General features: G+C 43.3%; 1 protein-coding gene and 1 long non-coding RNA gene across 3 annotated transcripts; one reads left to right on the top strand and one right to left on the bottom strand.

Annotated features, from left to right (window-relative positions):
* Positions 1 to 893: 893 nt before the first annotated feature.
* LOC111970181 (uncharacterized) lies at positions 894 to 11410 on the bottom strand. 2 transcript variants are annotated; one of them, XR_002878081.2, is made up of 4 exons: positions 11320 to 11410; positions 1703 to 1908; positions 1504 to 1598; positions 894 to 1404 (listed from the first exon to the last, which is right to left on the bottom strand). It is a non-coding gene; the product is annotated as an uncharacterized lncRNA (long non-coding RNA). The 2 variants fall into 2 exon arrangements; XR_002878082.2 differs by lacking the exon at positions 11320 to 11410 and adding an exon at positions 3281 to 3630.
* Positions 10947 to 12531, top strand: smug1 (single-strand-selective monofunctional uracil-DNA glycosylase 1). The gene is made up of 3 exons (XM_023996725.2): positions 10947 to 11051; positions 11260 to 11560; positions 11890 to 12531. Exons 1-3 carry the CDS (start codon positions 10987 to 10989, stop codon positions 12415 to 12417), a joined length of 894 nt encoding a protein of 297 aa, XP_023852493.1. The 5' UTR covers positions 10947 to 10986; the 3' UTR covers positions 12418 to 12531.
* The last annotated feature ends 7 nt before the right edge of the window (positions 12532 to 12538 follow it).

The raw sequence follows: 12538 nt of genomic DNA, 5'->3' as shown, positions 1-12538 counted from the left end.
TACATTCGGAAAGTATTCAGACCCTTTCACTTTTTCCACATTTTGTTACGTTTCAGCTGTATTCTAAAATGGATTGAATAGTTTTTTTCCTCAATCTACACATAATACCCAATAATTTTGGYAAAATGTATTAAAAATAAAAAACAGAAATACCTTATTTACATACAGTACCTGGCAATGCCTGCCACATCAGTAACTTGTGGGAGGTTGTTTTCACTTTCTGAGCATATCGTACAGAAGAGAGCAGCTTTATCATCTGAAAATGTCAACATGCTTGTTTGTCTTTGCAACTGGCTCAGTGAAAAGAAAAAGGAGGACGACTGAAGTGTATGGTCACAGGTTTATGTTCTGTGGAATCCATTACATTGTTGGACAAGTTTATGCTCTTTGTTCTTTGCATCCATAGAGCCAGTTATTTTTTATTATAGCCAACCCTCCAATCAGTAATTGGGAGAACAATAATTTGTAATGGCTGAAGCTTTAACAGTGTGTGTGTGTGTGTGTGTGTGCGTTTGTGTGCATGAATGGTTGTATAGTGGGAAAAGAGTTACCTGACTAACTCTTCCTCATCCTCTCCCTCTCTCTCCTCCAACTCCACCCCTAATTCTTCTCACTGCGGCTCCTTCCAGTTTCCACATTTCTCATTGACAACTTCAAGAAAATGTATGAGGGAGTAGGCCTACTGGGAGTATTAGTAAGTTACAGGACTTTTGTATTGCTTAAATTGTTTATGGTGAATATGCCATTAAAAACATTCTGATACAGATTATTTTTTGTGTTTCAGTCCCTACATGTCTATAACTCAATACACTGTTTCTTTATTTGGGAACAAATTTGAAAAAATAAATGAGTGATTAATCGCGATTAACTACAGAATTGAATGCAATTAATCATGATTTTTATTTATTTATTGTATGACAGCCCTAGTTATATTACATACAAGTGTTGTTCAAAGCAGCCAGCTAAAGTAATGTAGTTAACCTTTATCATGGGCACAGTGGGAATTTATATCTGTGATGTACAAATTATTTTGTACCCCTTGTGTCTTACTTGCTGAAGGCCCGAGTGCTTGGACCTAACATTGTTGAAAACAAGTGAACAATGAATACAGATCATACACAAACAATAGGTTATATTACATTCAAGTTTTGCTCAAAGTAGAAAACTAAAGTAATGTAGTCAACGTAAGTTACATTTTGAGTGCATCTCCTAACAGTTTCATTCAGTAGTACAACACCATTCACATTGCATTTTATCATGGGCACAGTGGGAATTTATAAGTCTTACCCCCAGAGTGAGAGAGACCGTACATCACTTCCAGCAGATTGCCTTGCTGAGGGTGACGTTGATCATGCACTGCTTCTCGTGGGGTGAGCCTGATGTTCCGCATGTCACGCCTCTTGTCTAAAACATGGGGAAAAGGGGACATAAAGTCAAAATGTCTATGCATATACAAATTCATTGTTTTACTCAGTATGCTATCATATGTGATGAGTTACTGACCTATCCGTCCACAGGCTTGATCTGCTGTAGTCTCGGATCACACTGGCACAGGATGTCCACGCACCGGATGGTCTGAGGGATGCACTCCTATTGGACTGGAAATCAATGAGACATTTGGTCAGTGGTGGATCATTTTCAATGCCGTATCAACATCTTTATCTGGACAGAAAATGCATTGTTTATCATAACACAAACCCACATTGGACAATGTGACAAGTGGTCCCTCAACACCCAATCCTCATGCCTCATTGTTTGTTCTTGTTCACCAGTCAACAGTCTGGATCTTCCTCTTCTGCCAAGGTGGATGAGCTACCTTTTCTTGGAAATACAGGGCCATTTCTCTTTCCCATTGGAAAATGGAAGCTGCAGAACAAAGTGTTGTTACTGTGTTTTTGGTCCGTCCATCTGAAAGACAAAAAAAAGTTACTTTTACTAGGTAGCCAAGTTGATAACTAAAATGGTAACATCTATATTAAAATGCCATAACCCACAGACTATAGTAATGGTAAAATAGACTGGGCTTTGGTCTATCTGCACATCTAAAACCCTACTATGTGGATGGGACATTTCTGCTGAGATGTAGGAATTATCTGGAATGCTCAACTAGATGATCAGGACAGTGTAGGATACTATTTGCCCAAAGAGGTAAAGTATTGTGATGAGCTATATGACTGTACTTCTGATTCTAATTCTCAAGAGGAAAGTTAAAACCATCAGCCGTGAGGTCACTGAGGAGGACCAACAGTGATAGGGGGATCATCTGAAAGGGACTGACATGCAGCAATGGAACATAAGGATTTCGGGCACTGGCCAGCAGACCACGATTTCTACTAGCCATGGTAACATTCAGGTCCTAAATCTGTGGCATGCGATGTTTGTAAAGGCAAAATTTCACTGCTGTGACAGGCTACTTTGGCACATTTTCTACTAGCTATTTCACTGCTGTCAGGCTAGTTTGGCACATTGTCTACTAGCCCAGTCTGAAAAGTACTAGCCTCGGACTAGCTTAATTTCCATCCCTGCTGACATGTATAGCTAACTGACTTCACAGATCATTTGATGTACATTTGATGTACAACAGGTGTACTTGTGGAACAAAACCGTTTGTGTTTCGTATGGGAAAACATTGGGCCCACAAGTCCTATGTGATGTAGCTAGCCAGCTAGTTAACGTCAGCTCACCGTTTGTGTAGTCACACATTTTCCATGTGGTGACATGCTAGCTAATGTTAGCTCACCAGGGCAGGGATATTTAGCTAACGTTTAGCTTGCTAATTACGTTAGTTCATCGTTTGTGTAGTCAGACATTTCCCCAGACCCCACAGATGGTGACATGCTAACTAGTCCACCACGGCAGAAATATTTAACATTAGCTAGTTAGCGCTAATCGCTAACGTTAGGCACATTCGCTGGCATGTCACCTCCTGTCAGGAAAGTTCGACTACACCACGGTGATATGGTGCAACGTTAGCTACCAAAGTGCCTAACTAGCTAGCCCACCAGGGAATATTTAGCTAGCTATATCCCTGCCCTGGCTGGAGGGATAACATTAGCTAGCATGTCACCACGTGAAAAAGTATGACTACACAAACTGTGAGCTAACAGATTATCTGGCTAGCTCACAAATAATAAAGGTCACAAAAACAATAAAGGTCACAACAGTCAATATGCTAGCCTATACTGGTTCTTGTAAGGAAGGCAAAGTGCATTGTACAAGTAACTAGCTAACCACAGATCTTTGACCTAACCAAAATAGCTTGCTAGCAAACAGGGCTTACCTTATTATTATTTATTTTGAACCTTTATTCAACTAGGCAAGTCAGTTAAGAACAAATTCTTATTTACAATGACGGCCTACCCCGGCCTAACCTGAACGACGCTGGACCAATTGTGTGCCGCCCTATGGGTTCCCAATCACGGCCTGTTGTGATACAGCCTGGAATCGAACCAGGGTCTGTAGTGACGCCTCTAGAACATAGACGCGGTGCCTTAGACCGCTGCGCCACTCACACAGCTCCAGTGACGCCACTCGCTAATAAAGGTCAGAAAACAATCGTGTGGTTACAATCCGGTACATAGCACATAACCATCCTTGCTTCTGATTGACGGAGAGACCTAAGGTTGGGTAGTTGGCTACAAAGGCCAGGGTAATTTAAAAATGCTAAATAAGAATACACGCGAGAAATACCCAATATTAATTATTTACACAAGAAACAAAAATCTACTTTCTAGGTTACTTGCTACTTGTTGATGAGTTTGCATAGATGGAAGTATTTCCCATCCTGCATTGAGTGATTACAGTATGTCAAAGTTTGCGTCAGGATGTGCAGTTCTGTATGATAGCAACATTAATAGCTAATTAGCATTTCATTTTTAAGGGGCAATTACAGGTGAATATATTGATAAAAGTTACCTTGTTTATGAAAACGTCATGCCAGGGTAAGCCTACACGAAACGCTAGGTTTTATGGGTATTATGACTCATACTGTGGTACTCAATAGTCAGTGACAAATATCCTAGCTATGCAGGGCTGGGCTCGGTTAAAACCATTGATGGGAGACCAAAAGGTAGCTGTAGATCCATCAATTCTCCAGTAGGAGGTGCTCCCCAGCCTATTGGTTTTTTTCTTCTGATAGCGGACATAACATTGAAAATCTGGGGCCTTCTGAGTGGCGCAGTGGTCTAAGACACTGCATCGCAGTGCTAACTGTGCCACTAGAGATCCTGGTTTGAGTCCAGGCTCTGTTGCAGCCGGCCGTGAACGGGACACCCACGGGGGGCACAATTGGCCCAGCGTCATCCGGGTTAGGGGAGGGTTTGGTCAGCAGGGATGTTCTTGTCCCATCGCGCCCAAGTGACTCCTGTGGCGGGCCGGGCGCAATGCATGGCTGACACGGTCGCCAGGTGTAAGGTGTTTCCTCTGACACATTGGTGCGGTTAAGCAGGCATTGTGTCAAGAAGTATTGCGGCTTGGCTGGGTTGTGTTTCGGAGGACGCACGGCTTTTGACCTTCGCTTCTCCCGAGTCCGTACGGGAGTTGCAGCGATGAGACAAGACTGTAACTACCAATTGGATACCACGAAATTGGTGAGAAAAAGGGGTAAAAGTATGACGTTGTTTTAAAGGTACAAATTCAACATATTTTATACAAGATTTGTCTATGTTGAAATTTGGTTACCATGATGACATTATCCTGTGGTTGAAATTTCACCCTCAAAACAACAATCCGTACAGGAACCCTGAGTTAATTCACTCACACATGCATATACACGCATGTTCATAACATGTCATCCAAGTCGTTCTGCTACGAAGAGCACAAGCAAACACATCAAACAAACACACGCACACGGTACAGACAGAGTGGTGGTATGTCAGACTGCACCAGCTTGCGGCTCTGTCAGCGTTGCTGATGGATGAAGTCTTACTGCTTCCCCTGGATTATCAGAGGAGTTCAACGGGAGGGGAAGGTGATCCATCAGACAGAGAGGAGAGAGGGAGTGTATGAGAGAGAGGTGTGGTAGGGAGATAGAGATGGAGAGATGAGGAAGAAAGAGCGGAAGGAAAGGATGGAGAGAAAAAGAGAAAGCAAAACAGGAGAGAGAGGGAGATAAAGAATGGAAGAGAGCGGAGGAGGCAGGGTAGGGAAGCCGAGAGATGAAAAGAGAAAGATATGCTAAAGGCTAAACAGAGATGGAGGGAGAGATAATTTCTTCTGGTTCAGCTTTGTATGCACCCTGAGGTGAGGGAAAGAAGGATGAAGAGGTATGGAACAGCTGTGCACAGAGACAGGGAAGGAAGACACAGACGTGCACACGCATGCACTCAAATATGTACTCCCAAAGTAATCACACACACACTCCGAGGGTACTCGCAGCCCGGTGCGGGCAGCGGAAGACACTTGAAGATGAAACAGAGGCTCGATGGTGCAGGAGTTGAGTGGTGTGACAGACAGGGTAATCCAGGAGCACAGCCTAATCATCATCAGATAGAGCATGTGGTTCACATCCTGTACTCACAGCACCAGGCACCAGGCTGGATCTGCATTAGTTTAGTCTGCCTGGCCTGGAAATCACATCAGACCTCACTGATGCTCTTATTGTATATTTATTAATTTAGCTGTTGCTCTTATCTATAGTCAGTGCACAGAAAATGATAGTATAATAGCATATAATGGCTTAATTCATATGATAGCTTAGGTAGAAAGGGAAATACTTTTGAAAAAAAGCTTAGAAATCACTCTTTGAAAGCTCAAGGGAAAACCTAGTTCCTGTTACCCAAGTCTTGACTTAAAAAGAGATACACAGGGGGAAATCAACAATAAAGCATTATAGTACTTCAATCAGATTACACATTACCACATCCCAGTAACATATACACCTGCTTTTCAAAACCGTATATTACAATACAGAGAGTAAAAGTATTGGTTTACCACTTCTGACCATAAGACAATCGATATTGGAAAACAGATTTGACTGGGGTGCAGAGAGAGGGAGAGTTGTCTGGGGTAATGTGTGTGCGTGCGTGCGTGCGTGCGTGCGTGCGTGCGTGCGTGTGTGTGTGTCTGTCTGTGTGTGTGTGGAGGTTGGAGTCACGGCATGGTAACGAGGAGGCAGAACGGATGATGACCCTCACCGCCCTGATCCAGCCTCTAGCCATAGAGAATATAGAGCTCAGTGTTAGCGTGTGTTTGAGCACCATTTTGCACTTGCTAGATGCCTTGGAATGAGGCGTATGTGTGTGTGTGTGTGTGTGTGTGTATCAATTCTACGAATGTGTCATTGTACATTTCAGTGTACACCAATCCCAGCCGGACCCAGGGAGCCCTGCAAAAGCCATTGGCTGTGTTCTGATGGATGGAGAGGCTCCTGTAGATGTCTGCCTGTACCTCCCTAATATGTTTACAGGCTGTGACCGAGGATCAGGTGGCGGGGGGGGGGGGGGGGGCATCGAGTTCATGAGAAAGAGAGAGAGCGTCAGAGAGAATATTATGTGAGAACATGACATTTTCTATGACACTTGCATGCGTTGCAGTAACATCATACCACTTAACAATCAGCCCTTGTAGGTAATAATGAGATATCAGCAGTGCCACTAGAGGGCACTCTGTGATTCATTTTCTATGGAGGCTCCAGTATACTATCCTCTTCTCTCTGTTTCCTAAAAATGTCTGTAATGTTTGTTTTTACAGCAGCTATTAGTAATCAAGAACTGACTAAATACCACTCCTATTATTGCTACTAATGATAATGAAACAATATGATATTATTATTAATAGTATCAATATTGTTGTTAATGCCAATATTGACAAACAGTGATAACAATGATAATTCGATTTTTTATTTTCTGATGAGCATTTAATTTTTGTCAAAAAAGTATTGTATTCTAATTTACAAATCCATGGTAACACTGTGTATGTCTAAATATTAGGACACTTCACAAACAGACCTGCAGTCATGACCTCAACTGTTTGACCCCTTAGTAAGGTGAGGGGTCAACGGGGAACTCATTTGACCCCACTGTATCCAAGTCACTCTTGGATAAGATCCTATCAAGACCTCTAGAACGGTTAGAAACCCTGACAGAGACCGTTACTCCATTATACTACACTACCATTCAAACGTTTGGTCTCATTTAGAAATGTCCTTGCTTTTGAAAGAAAATCACATTTTTTGGCCATTAGAATAACATCAAATTGATCAGAAATACAGTGTAGACATTGTTACTGTTGTAAATGACTATTGTAGCTGGAAATGGCAGATTTTTTTAATGGAATATCTACATAGGTGTACAGAGGCCCATTATCAGCAACCATCACTCCTGTGTTCCAATGGCAACTGAGCAAGAGAACAAGTACATTAGAGTGTCTAGTTTGAGAAACAGACGTCTTATAAGTCCTCAACTGGAAGCTTCATTAAATGGTACCCTTAAAACACCAGTCTCAACATCAACAGCGAACAGGCGACTCCGGGATGCTGGCCTTCTAGGCAGAGCTGCAAAGAAAAAGCCATATCTCAGACTGGCCAATAAAAATTAAAGATTAAGATGGGCAAAAGAACACAGACACTGGACAGAGGAACTCTGCCTAGAAGGCCAGCATCACGGAGTCGCCTCTTCACTGTTGATGTTGAGACTGGTGTTTTGCGGGTACTATTTAATGAAGCTGCCAGTAACCTTGACCATCAAATACCAGAAACCAAGACACGACACATCACGATCTGTGTTTACAGTACCTGACTATGCTTGTACTTCATGGAAATTGAGAATATAACATAAACCAGGTTTGTGGCACCAGGTTACACAAAACCATGCATGCACCCACACACAGTCACCTAGCGCACACACACACACCCTGAGCATGATGTGGGAAATTACAGGGGGATGTGTAAATACCATCCATCAAGTGAGTTCATCTATCAGATATGCAAACACACTTACAATACACACTCACACATGCACACACAGAGTGTGTACAAAGGCAGGCAGGACAGGTAGAGTGAACAACACACAGCTCAAACACGTGTTGTGTCTAACACCATTGTGAGGCATTGCACAAAGACAAATGCATGCAGAATGCACACAGACATGCAGGCAAACTCATTTCGCAAACAGGAACAAGTTCCACACTCCCTCAAACCTCACTCATCTTCAACAAGAAGACGCCAACACACACTCATAGAGATACATGCACACACCACGCACGAGTCAAATGATCCATGGTGAAATTTATGAAGCGTTTGTATTTGATATCCTTTGTTAAACCCACATTTCCATACAAAATAAAGAATAAGCAAAAATAGCGGTCCCCCACCCAGAACAATAATAAAAAACCAAGGAGATAGGAACCCTCCTTTTTCATGGCAAAACAAGCAAAAACCCTTCCGCTGTCAATAATTTATTTTCCCCCTGTATGATAATTAGATCCTGTTCAGTCTCCCCTCGCCCCATCTGTGTGGCACATCCTCCTCTTTCCCTCACTTGCACCTTCTTTTTCTCTATCCCCTACTCATCGCTCACTGTCACCTATATGCTCCCAGCTGTCCAACCTATAACCTCACTCAGGTTCAGCTGCAGTTCAGGCGTGGGAGGGGTGTGTGTGTGTGTGTGTGTGTTGTTGCGGACTGTAGGCTCTCTGCCTGCGCTGCAGATACAGGGCTGCTGCTGCCATGGCAACAGCACTAGACTGGCTGCACAGAGGAGCTGGAGTCCCGGTCTCAAATGTAACACTCCTGTCATATCTCCCACTCCATCCTTACCGCATTCTCTCCCTCTCTCCCCCTCTCTCTTTCTATTTGTAAATTTCCCCCATTTCCTACTCTTCCTCCAGGTGTATATCTCTCTCTCTCTTTCATTTTATCTTCAGCATTCTTTCTCCAGTTTGTTGAGCTCTGCAGTGAAGGGAGAACCATGACAAATATACACACACAAGGAAACTCTGGTAAATCATCAATACGGAAAATAAATACGTCACCCTTGAACATATGCCATTAGTGTTAAGTGTTTGTTGTTCTTTAATTGCGGTTCAATTATTGTTCAATAACTGTGGACCAATGAGATGAATCAAGGTGCTAATAAAGTGCTGTAGAAACATTTATCACATTTCACCTAGGATTGCCACGGATAGCCAAGAAGGCCTATGAAATGGTTAGGGGATGTTGTAGACAAATATTGAATAAAGTGGGAAGTCAGCTTGTGCAATATAGCTGTGCTACGAACCTTTGAAGGAAGCTTTTAATGCAAACAGTAATTACATAAATGTCACTAATTAAAAATAAACTGTAGCAGCGTGTTAAACCTTTGACCTGAAGTCTCAGAGGACAGGAGATAACACTGGCACACGTCAGTGATAACCAATTACCCATTAGTAACATCGAAGATCGGTGGCAGTGTTCGTCTGATATGAGGGTCAAAGCTTTGCTAATTCTACTTTCTCCATGTTCGATGTCATGCAAAGGACAAGGAGAGAGAGAGAGGATGGGATGGCTCTAAGTAAACCGACTACCTTATTCACTATAGCCACTCCTTTAAGCTTGTGTGTATGTAATGTTACCCATTTAAATGTGTGTGTGTGCAGGGTTGGGTAGGTTACTTTCTAAATGTAATCAGTAATGTAACTTTAAGATTACCCAAACTCAGTAACGGAATTACTTTCAGTTACTTTTGTATTACCTTTCCCTTAAGAGGCATTAGAAGAAGACATAAATGATCCATCAAATGCATTTGGTGTGTCATCATAGTAGTCTTTGACTTGTGGTCAGGCTCGCTCAGGTAGAAGAAACTTAAACTTGCACCTTTTTTCAATGCTGAATTGAATGTCATTGAGAAAACAGAAAGGTGTCATAATGTATTTTTTCACAAAACATCAAAACACCAAACATCCTTTCTGAATTTAAAAGTAATCCAATAAGTAATTATTTTGTTTTTCTGTATCTGTAATCTTATTCCAATATTTTTGCTGGTAAAGTAACTGATTACAGTTAGTACCGTTTTTAGTAATCAGATTACATGTAACTAATTACATGTAGGCTAATCAGTTACTCCCCAACCCTATGCAGGTGCATGATATGTGTTTATTTTTGTCAAATCCCTTGCGGTGCAGATCATAGGAGACTCTTATCACAGAGACGGAAAGCCATTGAACATTGCGCTTTGACCCAGAACAAAATACGCATGCTTCTGTGTTCACGTAGAAACATGCAATTTGGTGCTAGTGCAGTCGACGATAGGTGGAGCTGTTTACATAACATGCTGACCAGACCGGACACGTCGCGTACCCGAGCGTAGCAAAATAAATTTAGAAATCCATGTTATTCAATTATTGCACCCACACTGCTCGCACGCGCCAACAAGCGTCTGCGTTGCCAAGAGCTAAAATAGAACTCCTTTCTATTTCTGACGCAGATGCGCTGAAAGTCCTGCCTCTCCCATTGGTTTATAGAAGCAGGTACCCACGTGCCATCTCCTCATTGGTTATACCCACGTGGGTGATTGAAAGACGAAATGTTTTGCCGGTTGTCGTCGTATAAGCCAATCACCATATAAGTTCAAAGATGAAAAAGCCTGGAAGGAGGAGAGATGGCTAGAAACATTTATGTGTGGATTAATTGTCGGAGTAGAGGACCTTGTGCATTTCAGGTAAAATAACAACTCAATGTTTATATCCCAGGACAAATTAGCTAGCAACAGCAAGCTAGCTAAATAGGACAAATTAGCTAGCAAGTGCAAGCTAACTAGCTAGATTGCCATACATGTTTAATGCTTTTTGACCTGTCCCCAAATTAATGTCATTGGTTCAGAGTTTGTTTTGATATTTTAACCTGCGTTTGGTGTAGGGGGACAAAAGAAATGTATGCACGATGGCGCACGCGCGCAGCCGGTTTGGGTTCCGTGTAAGACATAAACCATCACCTTTGTTGGTTGGTAGCACTGCGCTACTGTATAATAAGAAGGTTAGGTCGCCTATCTGCGTGGAACTACTATTCCCAGAATGCAATTGCTGGTCTTTGTTTCCGGAAAACATCCGCTCAGAATGGACACACATGAACTCAAAAGGTACAGTGCAACTACAGCGACAAATGTGCTGTTTTAAGGACATTAATGCAGCCGTTCTATTATAAGGGGACATGTGCATTATATTATGCCTACTTTAAAATGACTCTGTGGCTCAGCAATTTAATATCCGCTGACATTGAGGGCTAACCGGGTTAGCAATCCTATTGATAATCTATGTACCGGGATTGTTTTATTTATTTGTCCGCAGGGTTGGAGAGGGAGATGCGGAGAAACACGAATCGGATGAGAACAACGTTTGTTCACTCACTCTGGGTCCGGGGTTGATGTTGGATGGTTCCACGGTAGCCTCTCGTTTTCTGCACGTAGAGTTGGAGCTGAATGTTCACCTTCGCCGGCTGTCGTTCAGTGAGCCGGTGCACTACATCTACAACCCGCTGGAGTATGCCTGGGAACCGCACCGCTGCTTCGTTGAGACGTACTGTCGCGGCGGACAGAGTATTCTCTTCCTGGGGATGAACCCGGGACCCTTCGGCATGGCTCAGACCGGGGTAAGGATGTGCAGGCAGGCCAAAGAGAGAGAGCAACAACTCTCACTTGTTAGCTACATTGTTAAGTTAGCCTACTTCCATTCAAGGCAAAAGGTAAATAGTAGCCTCCTAGAACTTTTGGTTGATAGAGGATAATATAAACGTTTATCATGTGTGAATACTGGGAATTACCACTTTCTCATATTCACCATTGCAGAATGGAGATGTCTGGAATAAGGCGTACACATGAATAAGTCAATATTGCACACTCTGTTTGAATCTGATCAAAGTCAGGGTAGAATAGAGTTGTATTATTTTCCACCTAATCATCAGTCCTCCTCTGCTCTCAGGTACCCTTTGGTGAGGTAAACTATGTCCGTGATTGGCTGAAAATCACTGGGGAGGTTGGACATCCCCCTTCGGAGCACCCAAAGCGACTAATCAAAGGCCTGGCCTGCATTCAGAGCGAAGTGAGTGGCGCCCGTTTCTGGGGCTTCTTCCGCAAGCTGTGTGGTGAGCCAGATGTGTTCTTCCGCCATTTTTTCGTACATAACCTGTGCCCACTTATGTTCATGGGTACCACCGGCAAGAACTTAACACCCCCCGAGCTGGTCATTGGGGAACGTGAGGCCCTCCTGGCTCTCTGTGACATGGCACTGTGCCAGGCTGTGGCTGCCCTTGGCGTCACCATGGTGATTGGGGTTGGCAGAGTGGCAGAGCAGCGAGCGCGGCGAGCCCTCTCTGCGGCGGGCATGGAGGTACGGGTGGAGGGCATCATGCACCCATCCCCCAGGAACCCGTTGGCCAATAAGGGCTGGGAGGCAGTAGCCAAGGCCAAGCTGGAGGAACTGGGTGTCCTATCCCTGCTGACCATGTGACCTCTAGCTAATCAGCCTCCATGAGCGAATACTGTATTTGCTGTATGCTGGCCTGGGGGGTATAAGTTGTCCGCTGGCACAGATCTAGGGTCAGTTTACCCTTCCCAAATCCTGACCATCT

This window comes from Salvelinus sp. IW2-2015, linkage group LG11, assembly GCF_002910315.2.
Source record: "Salvelinus sp. IW2-2015 linkage group LG11, ASM291031v2, whole genome shotgun sequence".
NCBI classification, from domain to species: Eukaryota; Metazoa; Chordata; class Actinopteri; order Salmoniformes; family Salmonidae; genus Salvelinus; species Salvelinus sp. IW2-2015.
The sequence above is the reverse complement of the archived record's forward strand: the minus strand, read 5'-3'. Positions and strand labels throughout refer to the sequence as shown.

Excerpts from the sequence above, each read along its gene's own strand:
- smug1 (XM_023996725.2), top strand. The coding sequence starts at position 10,987 with ATGCAATTGCTGGTCTTTGTTTCCGGAAAACATCCGCTCAGAATGGAC. Across the intron at positions 11,052-11,259 it reads GACACACATGAACTCAAAAG|GGTTGGAGAGGGAGATGCGG; the intron begins GTACAGTGCAAC and ends ATTTGTCCGCAG. Across the intron at positions 11,561-11,889 it reads TCGGCATGGCTCAGACCGGG|GTACCCTTTGGTGAGGTAAA; the intron begins GTAAGGATGTGC and ends CTCTGCTCTCAG.